This window comes from Pelophylax lessonae (genome assembly GCF_965119305.1).
Source record: "Pelophylax lessonae genome assembly, chromosome: 1".
In the NCBI taxonomy this organism is placed as follows: Eukaryota; Metazoa; Chordata; class Amphibia; order Anura; family Ranidae; genus Pelophylax; species Pelophylax lessonae.
The window spans coordinates 373,499,343-373,524,027 of NC_138768.1; the positions used below are offsets into that span (position 1 = coordinate 373,499,343).

At 45.0% G+C, this 24,685-nt stretch overlaps 1 protein-coding gene across 1 annotated transcript; it reads right to left on the reverse strand.

Annotated features, from left to right (window-relative positions):
- Window positions 1-2,410: 2,410 nt before the first annotated feature.
- On the reverse strand, window positions 2,411-23,679 carry LOC309543839 (D(4) dopamine receptor-like; the record flags this gene model as incomplete). The annotated part of the gene is made up of 2 exons (XM_082242995.1): window positions 2,411-2,706; window positions 22,734-23,679. 2 exons carry the CDS (start codon window positions 23,677-23,679, stop codon window positions 2,411-2,413), a joined length of 1,242 nt encoding a protein of 413 aa, XP_082099121.1.
- Window positions 23,680-24,685: the final 1,006 nt, after the last annotated feature.

Here is a 24,685-nt window from a genome sequence, read left to right on the forward strand (position 1 = left end):
TGAAGCTTTATTTTGATTAATATTTTGAATTTCTATTTTCATTTTTGAAATGACGATAACTATATACAAACACTGAAATACTGTAAAATCACAAGACATACAAATAAAATATAAAGCAAATCAGGAAAATAATTTTAAACAAATCAGATTGGGACTTTTCTACATAGATGGATGGTAGGACCATTGTTACTAAAACTAAACTTCTAGTGAACTTAGCAGTGCAATGCTATAGGAAACAGATCAGGCTTGAGTTCAACTACCCCAAGTCGGTCATTCTGAAGAGGTTCTGATGCACAGCTTTGCTTATACACAGGGGCAAAGTTTATATATAAAGACAATACAGCCAGACATTGTAAGGCTATGAAGAGCTGTGGCTGCTCTGTCTGGTGCAGTTTTTCTCAGTACAGCCTCACTTGCATGGTGTCACTCTCTTAAGGGGACATTTCTTTAATTTGACAAATAAGTAGGAAAATAAGACAGATTGGCTCCTATAGGTAGGAATGGATTCACTCAATGTAACACCTGTGAAATAATGGTTACTAAGGGGACATGAGAATAGAAGCTTATATCCATATGACCTGCATACCAGAGATCCAATTCATTAGATTAAGGAACCCGTATCAAAAACTTTTGGTAGAAAAGCGAATTTAGGATGGTGCAGTATATATTTATCTAATAAAATAATTCCATTTCATAAGACTGCTGTGCATTAATCATATGTGGCCACTTTGGGCAACAGTCCTCTTTCGTCAAGTCTTTTTTCTATGAAGAAACTATTAATATTCTGTGTAAACTTTAACATGGATATATAAAAAAAACGCAACCAATCAAGAAGTCATTGATTATTTTAAAATAGCTTGAGATATTGGTAATGAATTAAAGGCCACTGGTCCTCAGGAAAGTCAACCTGTTTTTAAAGATTTGGTTTAGTTATTTTCTGCTGCATTTTTGTCCCAGTTAGTTTGAGGAGTATGTAACATACGGAAGAAAAATTATGTAAATGCCATTATGCATAATATGTCATTTAGTTCATGAGCAAGTAATGACGAGCACAAGACATCACTCCTCTAATATACTATAAAGAGAAGAAAAGAAGAAAAAACACTGCATGTGGTGAATGACACATTTGGTCCTGGCTAGGCATGGAATGCCTTATAACTTAACTAAAGGATCCGTAGAAGGTTGAGGTTGAAACATTTTTTAAGCCACGTATTTGCAATATCCTAACATACAAAATGAGGGATCCCATTTAGAAAAAGCTAAAGCTGCTATACATTGTATCAATATTTTAGTTTCACCCATAAGGAGCCTGCACATGAAATGTGATATACTGGCCTTTTTATAAAAATTTAATAGCATCCAATGCCCTAACCCTTTTTATATGGAAGGGTTGAATCATGGCTTTGAGACATATGGAGATGCCAACAAATGGCTAAACCTGCAGGTTTGCCATAAATGACACCAAATTAGCCAGGACGTTACGTTACATTTTTTATTTATTTATTTTTTTAACCCCCATATACAAAAAAAAAAAAGTTATGTTAAATACATCTTGTAATGAATAGGAAATTGTAAATATTTAAAACATGTCATTCACCATAGCAAACTAAAAGAATGTTAACTGTCCATGTAAATGTAGTGGTCCCATTTAGAACTAGTCTGCCCCACAACATTGGTTGAGATTTGATGGCCAAGGAGTAAATATTTACTTTCTTGGCCTGTCCCTGACAGCAAAATACCACCAGTGAAGGACCCCTGCTGCCCTTTTTTTTTTTTTTCAATCTCCACTCTTTTATTGTAATGCCTCCAGATCAGTCACTACAGCAACTAATGAGAACTCCCTCCATTCAGTTGGAAAACAAGGGTGACTATGACCAGTTCTGTCTGAATGGCACCAAAGGACTGAACAAGAATGCTCCACTACTGGTTCAGATTACACAATATCAATCACCCCAAGAAAGCAAAAAAGGTGATTGTTCATTTACTCAACAAATCCCACTCATCTCTGTTGGGTGGCATGGTTCTACAATATAAAAAAAACAAAAATATAAAAACATCCATAGCCCAATCTAGCAGCAGAAATATTCTCGCCATTTTTTTTCTCCTTTGGTTCCGTTCGGTATGGCATCTTCTGTTCCTTGTATCAGAGTACAGCTACAAATCAAGCCTACAGTATTTGATAAACCAGAAGGTCACATTGCAAAATCCCATGACCATAACTTTGTAAAATTAAAGAGAAGATACTTCGTAGAATATTTGGAAACCATTCGAAGCGTCAGGGCGCTTTATGCCACAGTGTATAACAATTTGGCAAATGCGCACACATTAAAGTTTTAGGTTACAAAAGACCATTGGTTTGAATAGATATTATGAATAGGTTAAGCATAGTTAGCGCTATCTCCGATTAAGATTACAAAACAGAGTCTGTCTGTGGAAGTAGCATGCAAGTTGATGACACACTGCAGGACCTTTCTTGTAAAATGGCCATCGCATTGTTTGAGACTTTAATACGGGGTGCTTTTTTACGACTTTTCCGATGGGTCCAGCAGCCACGCCAAAGGAACAGTTTTCTTCCTAGTTGCCTAAATTTGTGTCGAAAGCTCCTGTTGATCCAAAAGTACACAAAGCAGTTGAGGAAGCCATTTCCACTTGGAAGCCACAAGGCTACAAACTCCACCCATTCTGGAACTCTTTCATGTGTAATAGCTGAGAGAGAAAGAAAGAGAAACACCATTAGAGAATACATGAAAATATGTAATGAACTACACATACCACATATTACCTTGTGCCTTCTGGAATCAGTCAGGAATAAAAAAAACAAACACCCATTGTTTAACAGCTCAATAAGTCTAGGTTTTAGAGGAATAAACTGCAATATGTTATTCTTTGCCAGGGCTCAGGTCTTCTCTCCGACTGTCTGGGTTGTAGGTGGGCCATCGCCATCTTTATGTACAATGCAGAACCTCTGGCCCTAAATTTTATGAGATGCCAGAGCACTAAAGAGAAGAGGCTTTTGGTGGAGGCCTCCCGGAGTGAAGGAATGAGATGTTTTACAGCTTATTCCTCTATGCCTAGATTAACAAGCATTTAACCTTTACATTGCAGAGGGGCCCACACCAACAATCCAAAAGGGGCCCACGCCCACACCAAAAATATATATATATACAAGAATTCAGCTTTAAATATGTTTAGCAAAAACATATTTTACTAAAAAGTAGTGAATGGTTAAAAACTGATTTTTTTTTTTTTTTTTTTTTTAGTGTGCACCCCATTGGGGAGATTTCCCTTTACTTCCCACTTTCTGTCCCAGGGACACAACAGAAAGGGAGAGAAAGTCCTCACAAATGGAGGTGAAATCCTTTAGACAGATGTCACCAGAACAGGATTTCCCATTGGAAGACTAATTTTGTTTCAGTGACAACATATTTTTGGATTCTCTCTCTACCCTAGCCAAAAATTGCAAAATTGTTTTCCAAATGCATCAATATTACTTAGGTGTGACAGCAATTTTGTCAGCAAACAAGACACATATGTGAAAATATTGAAAAGGAGAATGTTCTGCTCAGGCACATAATCCCAGAGTAACCACCAACACTGGGAGCTTGTTCTTGTAGTCATTGGCCACTAGGACAGTCTATACCAAACTCCAATGGAGAAAAGAGGAATTGTGCACCAAATACATGCCTCTGAACCAGGGGAGGGCTGGCAGCTTTAGGCCTGGGGGGCAAGTCCAGTCAAGTGGCCCATTGAACCACCGAATCAGCTCACCATCCATCTGCATAACGTTGCCCACAGAGAGAGAGAGAGAGGGAGGGAGACTGCTCTACATTGCCCATACAGAGAGAGAGAGAGAGAGAGAGAGAGAGAGAGAGAGAGAGAGAGAGGGGGGGCCTGCTCCACATTGCCGTACAGAGAGTGAGAGAGAGAGAGAGACCACTTCACACTACCTGCACTGAAAGAGACAGCAGGACGGCTGGGTCTGCGGAGACACAGCTGTCAGTTCCCCATGCATCTCTGTCCGTTCTCATCCGATCCCATCCAATCCGATCCGCTGGACGGATGGAAAATAGGGTTTCCATCCGTCCAGATTTGATGGATCGGATGTCAGCGGACATGTTTCCGCTGCCATCCGATGCCCCATAGGAATGCATGGGGGGACCGTTCAGATCCGCCAAAAAAACGAACAGGCAGATCTGAACGGTCCGCCTGTGTGAAAGGGGCCAAAGACTAAAGTCTTGGTTGTCACTGCTGCCACACTAAGCGCTACTTGTGGAGTCTGGACCTTCTCTGGTGAGTGAGCGCCACACCACTGGGCAAGCCAAGCAAGCAGAGTAGCTGAGAGTCACAGTGAGCGCAGCAGGCTAAACATGCAAGTCCTGCTGTCTCCCTGGGCACAACCACCAGGTTCTCCAGGCTGCAGGCTCCTCCTGTGTCAATTGCGGGTAGTGAGAAAAGCACATGCAAGCACATGCTGGTGAACCGGCCCCCAGGGGCCAGATTAGGGGCATTGTGGGCTTGGTGCTGCAGTGGAGTAGATTTAGGAGTGGCAGGGATATGACGTACAGTAAGTAACATCATATCCCAGCTCCTCTTACTGGCCACCCTCCTGTGTTTCCAGGAGCCTGTGCTGCCTTGTGTCCAGATTAGGTGGCAGCCACACAGGTGTAATGCTGGGCATTCGATTTATCAAACTTCCATAAGAGTCGTGTGTTGGTGTGTGAAAGTTTCCAGCCATCAAAATAAACACTGCCGGAAGCTATAACAGCCAGCAGTGATCGACAAAAAAAAAAAAAAACGCTGGTTGTACTGAAATCAGTTGATAAATTCTGTACAACCAGTCTGTACATAGATAGATAGATCTAATCCTGCCCGTTCAGCAGACATTTCAATCTGTCTATGGTGGCTTCATTCCATTAGTCTCTGGGTTTAATAATATCCTCAAATCTTCTAAAAGGGGGGCTCAACTAGGTGAAGAAATTCACTTTGAACTTCACCTTATTTCCATAACTCTCTATAGGTAAAAGATGTGCAATCTAAGGTGGATGGAATAGAAATAAGGTGGAATTCATCAAAGTGAATGCTACACCTAAGTGGAGCACCCCTTAGTGCCATTAACCTGGAGGGACTGGCCTAACCTGGGGGGACTGGCATTTAGGAAGTTAATACAGGCAAGGAGGAAATGTGATATCACCTCCTCACTGCCTGACAAATGCCTCTGAAAAGTGACCTGAGCATGGATCACTTTTCAGTGAAGTGGAAGTGCCTGCTGTAAGTGCATACAAGCCTTTGGGCTCACACTGGTGTGCTGCGGTTTGGCTGATGTGCTGATGTACTCGCAGTTTTCCTTAGCTGCAGTCCCTTAGACTTTTTAGGTTGTGCGTTTTTGCTGCATTTTCAGAAAGTGCACCAAAGATGCAGCATGCAGGATTTTTTGTGCACTTTCAGAACATGCAGTAAAAATGTGCAGTCTAATAGGAGGTCTATGGGACTGGGGGTAACATGCAGGAAGGCTGCCAGTACACCAGTCCAGCATTGCAGCCAAACCACAGCATTCCAGTGTGAGCCCAGTGCATTGTGCCTATGGCAAGTTACTGCACAGGCTGCAGGAAATATAAATCTCTCTGCAGAGAGGGTGAGGGAGAGACAGCAGGGGGGGCAAGAGGTGAGGAGAAGTTCACTTACTTGCACGGGCACTGGACATTCACAGGATTCATGTTCAGGCTCTGCCTGTAAAGCCGACACCTCAGCTTAAACTTTCCCGCCCACACATTCTCTTCACAGAATGTCACAGCACACAGTGTGGGCGGGCAAAGAGAGGGCAGAGCAGCCTCTAGCAGCCAATCCGTGTGGAGGAGGGAGGGGATGGTAACTCGTTCCATAACACAGAGACTGTCAGCCCTGTCTGTGACAACACATCCCTTCACACACAGCCACACTCGGCCAGCTCTGGAACTGCTCGTGTGCAGTTCTGAGCTGGCAACACAGCGGCCTTTTCACAGCAAATCAGAGCGGCCCAGGGGGAGATTGCCCTCCTTCCCCCCAGCCCAGTCCGCCCCTGCTCTGAACAGTTTAATTACATCCCAACACAAAGACCAATCCATTAGGTGAGCAAATCCACTAAAGTGTTTCACTCTGTTAAGGTGCCAACTTATCTTACTCTTATGCTCATTTTACTCAAAACTGTTCTGAGGCTTTTATTCTGTGAGCAGATCTTTTATCTATTGGAGTTTGGTAAAGACAGACACTGGAGTATTTGCACAGCAGGAACAGTTAAAGGGCAGAAATGTGTAAACCTAATACAAGACAATTTTATGGTCCAGTTCATAGGAGGCACTGACTAGGAATGATGTTCTGCTAGACCTGGTAATCTCAAACCATGCAGAGCTTATGACTAATGTTCATATAAAAGAACATACTGGAAAGATAAAAACACCTTACTTTAAGAGAGCAAAGGATGAGAGCTGCTCTCCAAGTCTTAGACTGAACACACTGCAAAATATATTCCTATGGGAAAAAAGTTGAAAAAAGTTGAAAAGGCTAAAAATAAAACCTATGTGGCTCACAGCCAAAGTTAGGAAAGCTGTAAATAAGAGCCTTTAAAAAATATAAAAAATAAGTAACCCTATTGTTTAAATGTTACAAGGAATAATACAGAATATGTAAAAAGGAAATCAAGGCAGAAAAAAATTAAACGTGAATGACAGATTGCAAACCATAGGACAAAAAATTATTCACATAGAATAGTAAAAAGGTCAGGTGTGAGCATGTAGGTCCTTTACAAAATAATCCAGAGAGGGTGACTGGGGGACAAAGAAGGCAAATTTATTAAATACCTTCTTCAGCTCTGTGTATATAAAGGAGCATGGGAGAGCTCATGTACATAATGGAGATGGTATGGTCTAGAAATATTTAGATACCGTACAGGTGAATAAAGCACATGGACCAGATGGCATACACCCACAGGTCCTAACATAATTGAGCTCTATCAATCATTTGAAAGCCATGGTTTCTAATTCTTAGGGACTCTAATGACAGCATACTACCACTGGATTGGCTAAGGCCAATGTGGTGCCTGGATTTAAAAATGGTATCACAGTTTTAACCAAGTAACTATAGACCTGTTAGTCCAACTTCTACAGTTGGGAAGATACTGGAGCGTTAATAAAAAATAAAACTACTACATAGACAAGTTCTTGCTGGGGAAAAAAAACAAAAAAAAACAAACACAGTTCGGTACCTGGTAACTCCTTTTCTAGGAAGTCTTCCAGGGCAGCATAAGAGATAGGTCTCCTCTCCTGCCACCTAAAACAGGAAACACACCATCCACCATTTTAAAAGTCCGGCACATACCTCAGTAATATACAAGTACCGGAGGAACAACAGGCAAATACAGTATACACTTATCCATCCAAAAAACTTCCGCCTAAAAAATAGGGACAGGTATGAGTGCTGCCCTGGAAGACTTCCTAGAAAAGGAGTTACCAGGTTCTTAACTCAGTTTTTCTCAAGTAGTCTTCCAGGGCAGGGCAGCATCTGAGAGGATTTTAGCAAGTATTACTACTTAGATGCTAGTCTGATCTAACTGCCAGTTCCGTGGAGCTATTGAGGCGAACCCCTTCCTCGGTTCATACTGGATGTCAAAGATTTGGGAAATTACCTCTGACTCCACTGAGAGGTTCTACATATAACTTTGAAGAGCAGCAAGGAACCCCTAATTAAATTCGTTTTAGGAATCATACTGAAATCAATTATTCTGTGGGCCATGGGAATAATTGCTCCATGCACTGGAGACAATAGGAACCAAAAACCCCTACAGCAGTGATCAGAATGACACCCTAAAGGGTGGCCACAAAAAACAGTCACTGTGACGCCACTTGGCTTGCTAAGTGTCATTGGCCTCGAGACCACCCAAGCACCATCCAATGAGCAGTCAATCGGGCACTGCAAGCATGGACGCTGCTTTCCATCTCTGGTTGGGTCTGAAAATAGTAAGAGATCACCCAACCTGAGTCGGAGTGAACTACTGTAAGGACTAAAGCAGCATAGTAGAATTCCATAATACCTAGACCATGAATGACCACTGCAACTCCTGATGTGTCCAAATAGCTACTTAAAGCATGGACTTACAAACAACGCCCTTGACCATCAGTGTAGAAAAGGGTGACCAGGAAAGAGCTCTGACCACAAAAGAAAAAAAACCACAGAAAATGCTAGACTGCCAATCAGTTACTATGCATATGAGCAATACTGTATGTAAGAACAATCATACAGTACATTCTCGCATATGCACTATAACTGTCCCCTCACCTGAATGCAAATGTCAGGTGTTCTTCCTGTGTATTAAGTCTGAGTCCCCCCAAGGACCCTGGTGTGAGTTGTGATACCGTTAGGTGTAGAGTTGGGTAGATCCCTGCTTGAAGAGATTGAGTCTGTAGTAACAGGATAACCTGTTCATATTGATTGTTACACCACCTTCCGCTAAAGTGGACTTTTAGTCAGAAAACCAAGTCCTGCTAAATTACTTCAGGCTGGCCCCTTCTGCAGGTATAGCTGTGTAAAATGCTAAAAATAAGGGTCTCTCCTGAATAAAATTCAGTAATACACTGACTCATCCTGCTTTGCACATGCTCAGTTGCTCCCTATTTTAGGTATTTTTAGGCACTACTGAGATTGTAGACTGATCTGCTGACAGCCTTAAAAGCAGAATTAAACCTCATTATCCTTTACCGCCAAGGAACCTGCTTCTGTCTAATCTGCAACCGTCATGGCGCTGCACATACGATGCGAGTCACAACACCAGCCACCTGCCGGTTTAACCGTTTGGTTGATGCAACAACCACATGTGACAGTTAGCAAGCCAGGCATTCCAGAAATGTAACTTTCAGGTCCAGGGAATGTGTCTGGTAATGCCTGAAAGTGTGGGATATGATTGTCTACTGGATGAAGCCTCAGGAGCTATGTCTCCTGGGCAATTCATATACAAGGACAGATAACAGATACAACTGGAGTATAAGAGATACATGTATAATGTACAGACTAGTGCTTAATCATGTTGAACCTGCTGCAACAAAGCCTATTTCCCACAGAAGGTGTGTAGAAAGACCACCAATATAGTCACCGGTTGTAAACCCATAAAAAAAAGAAAAAAAAAAGTACCCTAGTCAGGCTCCTGCCCAGAGATCTAATCCATAAACCAGGCGCGCAAGTTAAGGCAGTATGCATATAATAAAAGCTTCCCAGATCATGGCCCATATACGGCTGAGGCCCATGCACAAAGTAGACTAATCAGTAGTACCAAATGAAAACAGTCACAGATAATTGGCAAAAGCCTTGATCTGCGACAAGGAGTACTTCATTGAGCATCCACAACTAGATGTCCAGTACTTAATAGTCTACTTCATGTCCATGTTAATGTTAATGTCCAAACAATATCAATGTAGACAAAATAACATTGAGACATAGTATACTGCAGAACCATCAGAGAGGTCTCAGCAGACAAAACTCTTGGTCCCTCCGTGTGTAATTACCATCTGAATATATTCAAAAGGGATGCAGCAGAAATAACTGAGCCCCCATGTCATTATAGAAAACACATAAGGATAAAGTGTTCTGTATAGTGCACCATCATCAGGGACTTCTAGAGAAAAGCCTGCTTCTAAAAAGAAGGCTCATTACACTGAACAAAATTATAAAAAAAACGCAACAACTTTGATTTTTGCCCCCATTTTTAATGAGATGAACTGAAAAGATCTAAGACTTTTTCTATGTACACAAAAGGCCTATTTCTCTCAAATATTATTCATAAATCTGTGTTAGTGAGCACTTAGCCTTTGCTGAGATAATCCATCCACCTCACAGGTGTGCCATATCAAGATGCTGATTAGACAGCATGATTAGTGCACAGGTGTGCCTTCGGCTGGCCACAATAAAAGGCCATTCTAAAGTGTGCAGTTTTATCACACCACAATGCCCAGATGTCACAAGTTTTGAGGGCGCCTGTAATTGGCGTGCTGACTGCAGGAACATCCACCAGAGCTGTTGCCTGTGATTTGAATGTTAATTTCTCTACCATAAGCTGTCTCCAAAAGAGTTTCAGAGAATATGGGCAGTACATCCAACTGGCCTCACAATCGCAGACCACGTGTAACCACACCAGCCAAGGACCTCCACATCCAGCATCTTCACCTCCAAGATTGTCTGAGACCAGCCACCCGGACAGCTGCTGCAACAATCAGCTTGCATAACCAAAGAATTTCTGCACAAACTGCCAGAAACCGTCTCAGGAAGAGCATCTGCATACTTGTCGTCCTCATTGGGGTCTCGACCTGACTGCAGTTCATCGTCGTAACCGACTTGAGTGGGCAAACACTCACATTCAATGGCATCTGCCACTTTGGAGAGGTGTTCTCTTCATGGATGAATCCCGGTTTTCACTGTACAGGGCAGATGGCAGACAGCCTGTATGACATTGTGTGGGTGAGCGGTTTCTGATGTCAATGCTGTGGATCGAGTGGCTCATTGTGGCGGTGGGGTTATGGTATGGGCAGGCATATGTTATGGACAAAAAAAATGGGCGCATTTTATTAAAGGCATTTTGAATACACAGAGATACTGTGACAAGATCAGGAGGCCAAATTGTTGTGCCATTCATCCACGACCATCGCAGCATGTTGCATGATAATGCACTGCCCCATGTTGCAAGGATCTGTACACAATTTGTGGAAGCTGAAAACATCCCAGTCCTTGCATGGCCAGCATACTCACCAGACATGTCACCCATTGAGCATGTTTGGGATGCTCTGGATCGGCGTATACGACAGCGTTTTCCAGGTCCTGCCAATATCCAGCAACTTCACACAGCCTTTGAAGAGGAGTGAACCAACATTCCACAGGCCACAATCAACAACCTGATCAACTATGTGAAGGAGAGGTGTTGCACTGTGTGAGGCAAATGGTGGTCACACCAGATACTGACTGGTTTTTGGAAACCCCCCCTCCTAATACAGTAAAACTGCATATTTTAGAGCCACCATTGTGGCCAGCCTAAGGCACACCTGTGCAATAATCATGCTGTCTAATCAGCATATGTCACACCTGTGAGGTGGATGGGTTATCTCGGCAAAGGAGAAGTGCTCACTAACACATACTTAGTTTTGTGAACAATATTTGAGAGAAATAGGCCTTTTGTGTACATAGAAAAAAAGTCTTCGATCTTTTGAGTTCAGCTCATGAAAAATGGGGGCAAACACAAGTGTTGAGTTTATAATTTTGTTCAGTGTAGAAACACCACATAGATGGAGCAATAGTTTATGAAATGCAGTCAGATAGCGAATTTCTAATGAAAAATGCATTTGCAAGCAAAGGAAATCTAGTTGCACTACAGCCACCAGAGATCCTACCCCCAATATATCCATTTCATGTGTATGTTCAAGATTGAAATAAAATACTAGCATACTGCAGAACCCAGAGGACAGTCATGGTGCATTCAAGAGATACCCCCTGATCTGCAATGCATACGCAATTAATTATGCCATCAAGCAGATAGCATAATCCAGGACCTAGGTAAAAACTTGCTCTGTGGCTACCAATGCATTATATACAGTACATCTATCCAGTTGAAGTACTGGGGGGACTTCGGGTAAAAAGTGTGAAGATGAGCAAACCAAGTGGTGTGTATAGTGGATATTAGTAACCCAGGATAGGCACAGCTTCCATTCCTCCCGGACCATGGCCAAATGTTTAGTTGGAATGAGTCACCCGTAGAGAAAAGTTCACTGAAGTAAACCTGACTATTTCACTCAGGGGAGAACAACCCAAAGTCTCAATTCGTGAGGTCTTAAAGCCTTGTACACACGATCAGATTATCGAACGATCTGTCATCCATTTTTGTTGCATGCTAGTCTCATATGGAAAGTGAAGGTTACTTTCATATGAAAATTCCCGTACGACAGAATTCAACTTCAGAAGTGATGTCATATGTTGAATTGTTTTATATGTGTTCTTTTGTTTCTGAGCATGCCTAGTGTTGCCCTTACGATTTTTTTCAGACGAAAACTGTACTAATTAAACAAAAATCGGACGTTGGGTTGATGTGCGATAAAAATTTTATAGTCGTCCGAAAATTCGTAATCGGCTGTTGAAAGCACCATGCTAACAATTCGAAAAATCGGCAGATCGTTTGGATGAAATTTTTCTTCCGATTTTCATATCGTGTGTACGGGCCTTTAGGCTGGCCATACATTATACATTCTTCTTACAACTTCCTGTACAACTTTCCCTGGTTTCACCTTCAACCATGTAGGGCAAGGCCAGCATAATTGGATACAATTGAAAGTGTTTAGTTTTGACCTCATATCACACAGCTTTTGGTAAATCCAAAGGAAAAATGCACAAGATAATTGAACATGCATGGTCAGCCTTAACCTGGTCAGGCCTGGTAGTAAAAGCTGCTGACATGATGAGCCAGAGCAGTCAGAAGTACACCACCTGCCTGTGATAACGAGCAGTCATTAGGTACAGGTTTGTCTATGCAGCCCTTGCATAGAGTACTAGTCCAAGATCCAGTCAATTATATGTTGCAGGATCCACACCAAAATCAAGCAAAAAGACCTGATTTCACCCAGGCTGAAGGGAAAGGAAGGTGTCTGACATTTTACAGAGGAGACCAATCCTTTTAGGACTCCCAGGGATTCTTTTGCCGCAGGTTTGCTTATGCACTTTTGGCAAAGATTTTTGGCCCAGCTGGCTGCTGCTTGCCCTCATAGGAAGAACATGCTTTAGGGAGGGAATTCACGCCGCTGGTCTTAAGGCCCGTACACACGTACCGATCGTCGGCATACAAACGTCGGTGGACGAAGGATCTGCCGATTGTACGCGTGTTAGTATGGTGCCTCCGACAGATGTCTGCGCACAATCCGCGGACAAAAGTCTTTCGTGCAAACATGAAAATATTTGTATGCCGACACCAGAACGGACGATTGTTCGCCTGTCAGTACACAATTCGGCCGACAGACCGCAGATTTGCAAGACTGGGCATGCTCAGAAAATAGAAAACACAGGGAAAGTTAACCATTACATGACATCACTTCTGCAGTCGGCGGACAAAATTCTTGTGCTGTCCTTGTGCTGTCTTTGCACTTTTCAGCAGACACCGACATCCCGGGGAGAAAAGAGGAACATTTGTAAGCCGACCATCGGTACGTGTGTACGGGGCTTTAGCCAAAATTTCTGCTACCACTAATTAGCATTATGTGCGTAATGGTTTGGCAAGTACAGAGCTGGCCTCAGCATGCTCTGGCTTACCTTGGATCGGTCCCAGCTCGCAGGCTCTGCAGGGCAGGATGGTGCAGCATCCAACATGATCAGCCTCAAGCAAACATCCAACACATGTTCCTTGAAAGCTTTCGTGCCCCTGTTCCGGCCCCACCCCCATTGCCCCATCATTAATATAGGTGGACACATACCTGCTGATAGTGTGCAACGTCCTCCTTGCTGCAGAAGGTATCTGGCTACGCAAGATTAAGGTTCCAAAAAGCGCCACCTTGGCAAAACTGGAAGGGATGTCACTCTCTGCACCCAATCAGGATGTACCTGCAAGTGACGCAACCAGAAGTGTGGTGTACCACACATCTGCTCATACCTCTACCAAAATGGTGCCAGTCAGAAGTGATGTCACCACATCCCACGAGCAAGACACTGCCATCTTGGTCCACAATGTGCTCCAGATCACAGTAGGTAGGAGCCAGTGCCTGGGGAAAAAGAGCAAGTGCCCCTCTGCCCCCTGGCCCTGCAGCAATTTGTGAGACACACTCAGGGCACTATAGATGCGATTCTTACAGATGGGGGGATGGTTGCTTACCACCCAGTGGAAGTGAAACCTCAGGCAGAAAAAAAAAAAAAAAAAAAAAGGAGGGAGTAACTGAGGGGGGGTCCTCTAGTTGCCCCCTGTCCTGCAGCTGCCCAACCTCCCTAGAGGCTTGTGCAGGCAGTTGGACAGTGAGGCCCTTGCTAACTAGCACAGAGCCTAGAAAAAAAAACTGCTTGTAGCTCCTGTTGGTCCGGAAGAAACAAGAACTGAGGTACTGAAGTACGCAACGGCTTTTTAAAATGGTAGATGGGTTTCCTGTTTTAGGTGAGAGGAGACCTCTCTCTCTCTCATGCTGCCCTGGAAGAAGACTTGAGAAAATATTTTAAGCAACAGACCGCATGGGATCATGAAAGACAGAAGTTGTCAGACAAATCTATTTCTTTTTATGAGGGGGGCAAGTAAAACCTTAGACAAAGGAGTGGCTGTGGATGTTGTATACTTGAATTTTGCAAAGGCGTTTGACACAGTTCCCAAACACATGGCTAATGTGTAAGGTTAAGTCTACAGGCCTGGAAAAATCAGTATGTAAATGGATAGAAAACTGGCTAAAATAATGTATTCAGATAGTGGTTAAGGATTCATACTCTGAATATTCTAGGGTTAATGGTGTATTCCAAGGTTCAGTGCTGGGACCCTTTTTAAAATGTATAGGGCCTTGGATTAACCACTTCCCGCCTGTCATATAGCAAAATGACGGCCGCAAAGTGGTTGCTCTATCCTTACTGGGCAGGCACCCAGAGTGGTGCGGTGTGTCACTGACACACTGCATCGTAGACGTAGGCTCTTTACCATGTGACCAGCTGTGTCCAATCACAGCTGGTCACATAGTAAATAGGAAGTGCCGTTGATCGGCTTTCCTCAGTTCATGCCTGACTGGAGCGAGTAGAGGAGAGGAAATTGGCAGCTCTCCCGACGGGGGGGGGGGGGGGGGGGTGTCTGTGCTGGTAATCAGAGCATTGATTACCAGTGCAGACCCTTCTTGGGGGATGCCACTAGAGCCACCAGGGATTGCCCACCCATGGCCACCAGGGATGCCCACCCATGCCACCAGGGATGCCAATCAGTGCTCAGGGAACCTGTCAGTGCCCTCCTCATCAGTGCTGCCCATCATTGCAATCTATCAGTGCCGCGTATTAGTGCCACCCCATCAGTGCAGGGGAAAAAAAACGATTTACAAAATTTTATAACTTTAGAACAAAAAAAAAAAAAAAAAAAAAAAACACGTTTTTTTTTTTTTTTTTAAACTTGGTATTTTTTTATTTGTTTAGCAAAAAAAAGAAAAAAACATGCAGTGATCAAATACCACCAAAAGAAAGCTCTATTTGTAGGGAAAAAAATTACAAATTTGGTTTAGGTACAGTGTTGCATCCACGCAATTGTCATTCAAAATGCAACAGCGCTAAAAGCTGAAAATTGGCCTGGGCAGGAAGGGGGTGAAAGTGCCCTGTATTGAAGTGGTTAAAAGTACCATTTCAGCAGGCTTTATGCCGGGTAGAAACACCTCATTTAACTTACGTAGATTGTTTATGAACCTCCAAGCTGAACATGACAACTCGGGCAGGAGGGTGGTGGTGACTCTGGACACGGCCAAAGCCTTTGACTCGGTGGAATGGTCCTTCTTGTGGGCATGCCTCGGGAGATATGGCTTTGGACCCAAATTTATACGTTGGGTACAGTTGCTATACAATGCTCCGGTTGCGAAAGTTCTGGCTAATGGTTGGACTTCGTCTGAGTTTCCTCTGTCTAGGGGCACCCGCCAAGGGTGTCCCTTCTCCCCTCTGCTTTATGCCCTGGCGGCAGAACCCTTGGCTATTGCCATTAGGGACCACCCTGATATCCGCAGATTTCGCAGAGGTTCCCTTACGGAAAAGATCAGTATGTATGCCAGTGATACCCTGCTCTATCTGGAGGACCCGGACAACTCTCTGTTGACAGCCCTTTCCCTCAGAGCGATTTGGGAGCTTTTCGGGCCTCCAGATTAGTTGGGATGAATCACAAATTCTTCCTATCGATGGTACCCCTTCCGCTGTGGTCCCTGCGAACCCCGCCCTTAAATGTGTTCCCCGCTTTAAGTATTTGGGGGTCCAAGTTACGACATGCCCATAGGATTATGTCACAGACAATGTCCAACCCCTGTTCCCCCTGATAAAGTCTAAAATCCAGGTATGGTCTAAATTACCGTTAGGGGTCATGGGCAGAGTAAACCTGATTAAAATGGTCCTTCTGCCTAAAGTACTGTACGTGTGGCATTCCCCGTATATTTAGCCCTGAAACACTTCAAACAAATGGAGTCCCTTCTCAAGGCCTTTGTTTGGGGATCGAGTAGGCATAAGATCTCTTGGAGGAAACTTAAGAACCCGATGGACTTGGGCAGCCTGGCGCTCCCTGATTTCAATCTCTACTATCTGGCGTCACAGCTCTCCCAGTTATTTCACATAGACAAGACTGATAGGGAACGGTTTCTAACCCTTTTGTGCCCTAGTTGGACCTGCCACTCTCGAGACCCGTTGACTGTCATACTGCGGGGCACCAGAGGGATGGAGGAGAGGTTGGACCCTAAATCCCTGATCTTTCATTACAGCCGTGTTTGGGAAGTGGTGATGCACAGACTGCAGAGCCCCTCCCTCCATGATTTTACCCCCTTGTGGCACAACAAGTTACTTCAGGAGTTCTGTATGCTTCCTGACTCCTCATTGTGGAGCAGGCGGGGTGTATTCTTCCTGAAACATATCCTGGCGGGGGGCGCCCTAAGGTCTTACGCTGACATGCGGGAGCAGTTTTCTCTCCCAGCCCATATGCACTATAGATATTTACAGCTGGCCCACGCGTTCCGCACCCAGTTTTCAACAGCTCCGCCTAACCTTGAATCTGTGTTGCTCTTGGAGTTGATCAAGTGCCAGGAGCCTGCCCACTTGATCTCCCTTTTCTATGCCGAACTCCACAAGCCCTCCTCCACTGAGATAGCTTATGGGCTTAAGACTCGCTGGACCCAGGATGTGGGACCTATTGAGGATGAGGAGTGGGGGGAGGCACTAGAGACCTGTCAGAAGGTGTCCCCGAAATTGTCGGATAGACTTACCCAGATATTTATTATACATCAGGCCTACCTCACACCCCTTCGGATGTCCATATACCAACCTGATTGGGATCCTGTCTGTCCAATGTGCCAGGCAGCTGGAGGCACCTTTTTCCACTTGCTCTGGAGTGGTTCACAGCTCCGGGGCTACTGGCAACAGGTGGTAGCCTTTCTACATGACAAGATGGGGTCTCCGCTGCAACTGGACCCCAAGCAGTGTCTCCTGGGTATATACCCTGATGGTTATATGAATAAGTTTATGTCCATATTCTTGCAGAAAACGCTGTTTGTGGCTAGGAAACTGATAGCCAGGACTTGGATGCGCAGCGATCCCCCAACCTTGGCTAGGTGGATACGTGAGGTGAATACCAATATTCCCTTTCACAAATTGCTCTATAAACACAGGGGATGTCCCGCCAAGTTCGATAAAATTTGGGACAGGTGGATGAGTTGTCCAGACACTAATGTATAAGTTTGTTCTGAACACTGCCCGCCTTACATGGTTTCTGTCTTTGTTTATCTTCATGCACCACTACCGAACTATATTGGCTAGCACTAACCGGATGTACTCTGCATACCTGCATTTTGGCTGTTGCCCTTCCCAATCTATTTACTGTACACTGTGTGTATTGTTGTACTTGTTCAGTTTCTCTTTTACTGAGCTATTTTAATTGTACTGCACTAAAGTTTTCAATAAACTCACTGTTTGGAAAAAAAAAAAAAAAAGTACCATTTCAGCTTCGGGGCTTTTTACGTCCGTCTCTACGGCTTACCCCAACCGCCGTCCCACCTGCTCCCCCTCTCCTCCTACTTGGACGAGATCTCTCTGCCGCGACTCTCCTCACCTGACCGGGAGGCTCTGGACTCCCCTTTTACCCAAGAGGAACTGACGGCGGTTATTTCCTCGGCAAAAAAGGGTAAGGCCCCTGGCCCGGACGGCTTTACGGTCTCTTACTATCAGACACTACACACCTTGCTGGTCCCTCCTTTACTGCAGCTCTTTAATGCGGTGGGCCAAACCTGTGTGTTCCGCGAAGAAACACTGAGCGCTCACGTCTCAGTCATCCCCAAAGAGGGAAAAGATCCCTCGGCGTGCGGCAGTTACCATCCGATCTCGCTGCTCAATGCTGACCTGAAGTTTTTTTTACGAAACTTCTGGCCCTCCGCCTCCAATCCCATCTTCCCGGCCTGGTTCACTGGGACCAGGTGGGCTTTGTCCCCACACGGTAGGCGAGGGACAACACGACTAAGGTCATGGATTTAATTCATCAAGCGCGTGTCGGTCCCACACCATCTATTTTCCTGAGCACCGACGCTGAAAAAGCGTTCGATAGGGTCAGTTGGCCCTATATGTTCGCGGTGCTTCAACGCTTCGGTCTCGGTCAGCAGATGATGGCTTGGATTCAGGGGGTCTATACCAACCCGGGGACGAGAGTGAAGGCGAACGGGGTCCTTTCAGACCCGATCCGTATCTTTAACGGAACCCGTCAGGGTTGCCCTCCCTCGCCTTTGCTCTTTGTACTTTCCCTTGAACCCTTCCTGGCTAAGGTACGCTCGAACCCGAATATCTCCGGTATTCGAGCTGGAGTTTCCGTCTACAAGGTATCGGCCTACGCGGATGACCTTCTCTTCTCACTCTCTCAACCTTTGATTTCCTTACCCTGCCTCCTGAAAGAGTTTGAGACATTTGGGGCACTGTCCAACCTGAAAATAAATTTCTCCAAGTCGGAGATAATGGGGGTGGCCCTCTCTTCGGACTTGAGGGATTTGCTGGCAAGTGACTTTCCGTTCCCCTGGGCCGCAGAGGGACTCCGCTATCTGGGCACCTGGCTTTCTCCTGACCCGGTGGCTTTGTACAGACTGAACTTCCCACCCCTTCTCTCGATGATCCGCACTCTGCTTGATAAATGGTTGAGGGAGTTACACTCGTGGTTTGGCCGTTGCAACATCTTGAAGATGTCAGTTCTACCGAAGCTTCTATATTTATTCCAAACACTCCCAGTCTTCATCCCAGCGTCCTTCAGAAGGGTCGACTATCTTCACGCGCTTCGTCTGGGCCGGGAGGAGGCCCCGGTTGGCTCGCCGACTCCTCGTCTTGCCTAAAAGGACATGGCGGTGTAGCTCTGCCCGATACCCGACGCTACTATCAGGCGGCCCTTTTGACAAGATGGGTTGACTGGGCACGACACGCTGATCTGAAGCAGTGGGTGAGTTTGGAGGTATCCCTGTTCTCGCTTTGCTTGTCAAGGGCTCCCCTGATTCTGCGGGACCTTCCTGCTGAAGTTAGGCGCCATCCCACCATTGGCCCAACACTTAGGTCGTGTGCTTTGGTAATGGTCAGTAAGGGTCTTTCGGACGGGCATTCCCCGCTATTCCCGGTTTTAGGGAACCCGAGGTTCCCCCCGGGGTGTGCGGGGGATAGATTTGCTGCTCTTATGGCGGAGGGCTCCTTCCAGGTATCACACTTTTGTGAAGGGCGCGAGTGGGTTTCTCTTTCTCAGCTGACCACGCTGATGGGACGCTTTCGCTTAACCCATTGGCAAGCGTTGCAGCTCCTCCATTTTCTCCGAGGTCTGGGGCCCCCATCATAGTTCGGGAGGGACCAGACTCCACTGGAACAACCACTAGTCACACAAGGCGTTATGCCCCATACCCTTATACAGTTGTATGCTCTCCTTTCCCTCCCGCCAGAGGATTCCGTCCTCCCGGGAATTTCCAAATGGGAGAGAGAGCTCCAGAAGACGTTCACGGCTCCAGAGAGACGCAACATTATCCGGTTTTCCCTTAAGTCATCTATATGTACCCGCATTCAAGAATGCAACTACAAGATTCTCATGCACTGGTACTATTCACCGGATAAACTTTTCACATTTTCCCGGAGTCGACGGATAGGTGTTGGCGGTGCCTACAGGAGAGGGGCACCTTGTCCCACATCTTCTGGCATTGCCCCTTGATTCGGGGCTTCTGGTCGGAGGTACGTATGGTCTCCCAACTGATGACGGAACGTGTCATCCCGGATGACCCGGCCTTTTTACTGCATTGCACTGGCATTGCCCCTAAGCGATACAAACGCTCTGTGCTCAGACATCTCACTGATGCGGCTAAATCCTGTGTCGCCCTCTGTTGGAAAAGCACCTCTCCCCCTACGATCTCACTCTGGTTACGCAGAGTCAAATGCCTTAATGACCTGGAGGACTTGGTGCTCACGGCGCAGGGTAGGAAGGAGCAATATACCAAAACTTGGGCGTGCTGGAACACGTTTATCCTGTCTGCTGAAGGCCTGGCTCTGGATGGAGTCCCTGGTTCACCTACTGTCTGATTGGAGATGGGGTCACCCGCACGGGATGAATTCTTCTTGGTCTCCCACCATCAGCCAAGCTTATACGCTTTGTTAAACACAGGTCCCACCCGCTGCTCCACTCCACTGTTCCTCCTTTTTCTCTCCCCTGACCTTCTCATCCTTGCTTTTGTTCTCCCCCCCACCTGCCTTCCCCCTTCCCACATCTGTTCTCCGCATTTGACCTCCGAGGGCCAGGTTTTTCTGAACATCCTCCTGGTTTTCATAAGGTTGCTGTTCCAGTTATCTACATGAGCATCGTTTTTTGACACAACGCACGCCCCATGTTAAGTCTTACTGGGGTTTGCTATACCACTCTTTGCTACAATGCCACTGTTATGCTGTTTGAATTGTCCTTTTATGTAATGCTGATTTATGTGCAGGCATTTTGTTCGGATGTTTCATGTACTATATTCTGGACTCGTGTTCTAACACATACTTTGTATGCTGGTTTTTGTTCAATAAAGAAATTTGAAAAAAAAAAAAGTACCATTTCAGTATTTGCAGATGACACCAAACTATGCAGTGGAATAACATCCTTAAGGATGTCTCCAACTTTCAAGCCGACCTCAAAGCACTGTTTATTGGGCTAACTATGTGGCAAAGGAGGTTAAAAGGGTAACTTCACTTTAGTGCCGGTTCATATTTGTGTGATCACAGAGATCGCATGTAATTCGGAGCACACTGCTCCTAAAATTACATGCGATCTCTGTGCAGTGCAAATTCAGCCATATAGTTTGTATGGCTGAATTCGCACCTAACTCGCACAAGACCCTTTTTTTGGTCCGCAGCAGAATCGGATCACATGGTGGTTCACACTAGTGCAATCCGATTCTGTGCGAACTTTCAGATCTCACCGCGATATGCGATCCGATTCAGGGGGGGGTGTCGTTACTTTTAATTGACACCTCCAGCGTATCACATATGGCAGTGTGAACTGCCAGGGGTGCGGATGCGATGCGGGAACATGCTGTATATTCGCAGCGTTCCCGCATTGCAGAAATGTGAACCGGCACTTAGTGGGGAAAATGTGGGGAAAATAATAGCAAATAAAGAAAAATATAGTGTATACAATTGTGACAAATCATATTATAATTGAATGTTATTAAAAATTACCTTTCCTTTTCAATCTGCAGCTGTTGTAATTTTCTGAAATTGCAATGCAACATGGCAGCCTGGAGCTGTTCTGTACACAAACTGTGTACTGACCACACTCCAGAAACAATTTCCTGCTTGTGTGATTGGCTCACAGATTTTCCCAGAAGTCTGCTTTCAGATACAAGTCAGATTTCTGGCATCCCCTGCAATAAAAGTGTCATTTTTGGTGAGATACTCCCAATAGGAGCACGTATAAAGGGATTCAGGCCCTGCAGCTGCCAAGGCTGACAGATAATTATGAAAACACTCCCATTTGACCCACTCAGCACAGAGGCACAGAAGAACAAATAATGATTTCTTCAGAACAACAAAAAGGTAGGAATCTGCAACAATCTTGGTCTATGCACCTCAGGTTGCATCCAAGTCGGACCAACGTAGTACAGGGACTACTTTGAAGTCACACAGATATATGAATGGTACTCATTGGAAATCATGAGGTACGACTTGCCATGCGACTTTGCAGTCCCAAGTCACAGGTCAAGTCGCACAAGTGTGAAAGGGGCCTAAGTCACCTAACAGTTATATTTGTTTATATGTGTGATTTATGGCACTGTTCACAGCAGATTAGCATAATTCTTACAGCGTTTTGAAATATTTGATTTGATTTGCATTCCTATACATAGGAACTGTGCAACACCACCTAAACCATAACATTCCATCTAGTGTGTAGCTGTGAACACATTCAGTGTTGCAGCAATCCTTTCTTTGGAAGTTTTGTTTTTTTTCAGCATTTGGTAGCCCGATTAATACTTATTTCTACACTAATATCACCAGGTAGCGCAGGGGATAACACTTAGGCCCCTTTCACACAGGCGGACCGTTCAAATCCGCCTGTTCGTTTTTTTGGCGGACGGTCCGTTCCCATCCGATTTCCCCCATAGAGATGCATGGGGAACTGACAGCTGTGTCTCTGCACACAGCGCGGAGACACAGCTGTCATCCTCCTGCTCAGCGGGGGATCGGCGGCTCGATCCCCCGCTGAGAAAAACGCCATCCGTCCGACGGACGGCTAGTGTGAAAGGAGCCTTAATTTTTAAGTGTATTCTTAGAGCAGCAGGTGTTGCTGTCAGAATACATTCCAATTGACCTCATTTGTGTTGGATGAAGCAACTTAAGGGCACGGCTCTCTTTGAGCCCCAGATAGCAGGAACATCTCAACAGGTTCCTAAACCTTCCCCACTCTTTCCAAAGCCAAAAAAAAAGTTTTGACAATACATACACTGCATACTTTTTTTCTGCAAACACCTGAAAACAATATCATCCTAAATAGTTATTGCATTTAACAAGGTTCTTACCATTATATAGAATAGTAAACATGCATGGTGCCCAGCAAATGTAGAACACACAGACCACAGGAATTAGCACTCTGGATGCAGCATCTCCTTTACGTGGGCCTCGATCCCCCATTTCATTGTTTGCAGGTCTGCCTTTGCTCAGGTGAACTGGTATGCTGCCATCTACATTCTCGCACACTGTGGTGACACCTTGTTTGTTTCTGCCAGACAAACACACACTCATCCTTCTGCTCTGCATCCTTGCAACTCTCCATAGTCGCAGGTTGGCAAATGTGACTATTGCTGAGCAAGGAAAAAATATGACTGTGGTCAGCATTAGAGAGTAAGCCACATTGCTAGCATAGTCTGGGTTACAGATGAGAGAGGCTCGGGAAAAATAGACATGTATCACGGTGCCACCTGGGATGGAAATGGGAAACAGGAATACAGGCGGCAACAACCAGGCTGCTGCAATCAATAGCTTGACTCTGCGGCGACTCATTACTCTGTTATAGTGCAAAGGAAAGAATACGGCCACATATCGCTCCAGGCTAATGGTGGCCAATGAATAAATGGAAGAGGCAAACACAGAGGAATTCAGAAAAGCCACAATGTGACAGTAAGATCCAAGAGCAGAATCTGCTTCATCACCTGGCTCCAACACAATGCTTCCATACAGATTGAGTGGAACCACAACCAAAGCCAATGTGACATCTGTGCCAGTCAAAGAGATAAGAATATAACGACTGTTACGTGACCAGCCAGAAACAGATGAGGCAATAACAAGCAGTACAAATAAATTCCCCAGGATGATCAGACACCCCAAGGTGGTGATGATGCCAATCTTCAGTGTATGGTCACCATCAATACACCACCACCTTCTTGCCATGTCCTTCTGGCCCATCTCCATAGTGCTTATGTTCCAGGCAGAGAAATTTGTCAAAGCTCTAAGCAAAAGGGACTTCATGTCTAAATCAGCAAAGGATTCTTGTGGTGCACGCTAATCAGGAGATGGATTTCCAACCTGCAAAGAAAGATATATTGAAACAATGTTTTATTGATGAAATTATGAGTGCAGGTTATAGCTTGGCCAATTTTGAGGTTCCTATAATGGCACTTTTCCACTGCAAGTACCGGCTCTTACCGGCTCGGCTCTACTCGGCCCTGCTTGGCCCGGTTTGCTTTTCCACTGCTGGTACAGCATGGTATAGTGTCAGGACGGTTCGGTACGGTATAGGTTTGCTTTTCCACTAAAGTAGTACTAAGTTAAGTGGGTGGGATAACAACGGGGTGGGTGGGATTCTCTGACCAATCAGTGGCTAGTAGTGACTGCATGCAAAGGATTGTGGGATATGGTACCAGTTTGGTACCTGTTGGAACCACAATCGAGTAGGTACTGTTTTTTCAGAGCCGCACCGTACCGTACCGTTCGGTTCCATGCAGTGGAAAAGCAAACCTATACCGTACCGAACCGTTCCGACCCTATACCATGCGGTACCAGCAGTGGAAAAGCACAAAAGCGTGCCGATCCGGTACGGTTCCATGCAGTGGGAAAGCACCATAAGTAAACTAGTTTGCACCAAATACTTTGTCCCATTTTAATGCTGTGAAGGTCTGATGGGTTCCCAAATATCTTCTATTACAACTACTTCGGATTATCTTCCCTGTCTACAAGACAATCAGAAGTATTTTTTGTGCCTTTACCCATCAACCACATTGCTCTACTAGGTACCACTTTTTTTTTTTTTTTTTTTTTTTTAAACGTCTTTTCTTAGCATCCTCCCATTTACCTGTAGTTCATCAGAGTGAACAGAGCCTTCACCATAACAGACAGTGCAACCTATTTACCATTTTCAGTACTACAGCAGTGTTTTTATTATAGCTGTCACTTGTCATTTTGAAACCCCATGTTTTTATGCAGCCTTTAATAGGTGTTTGCCAATTGGCAACACTAGCTGTCATCAATTCTTAGG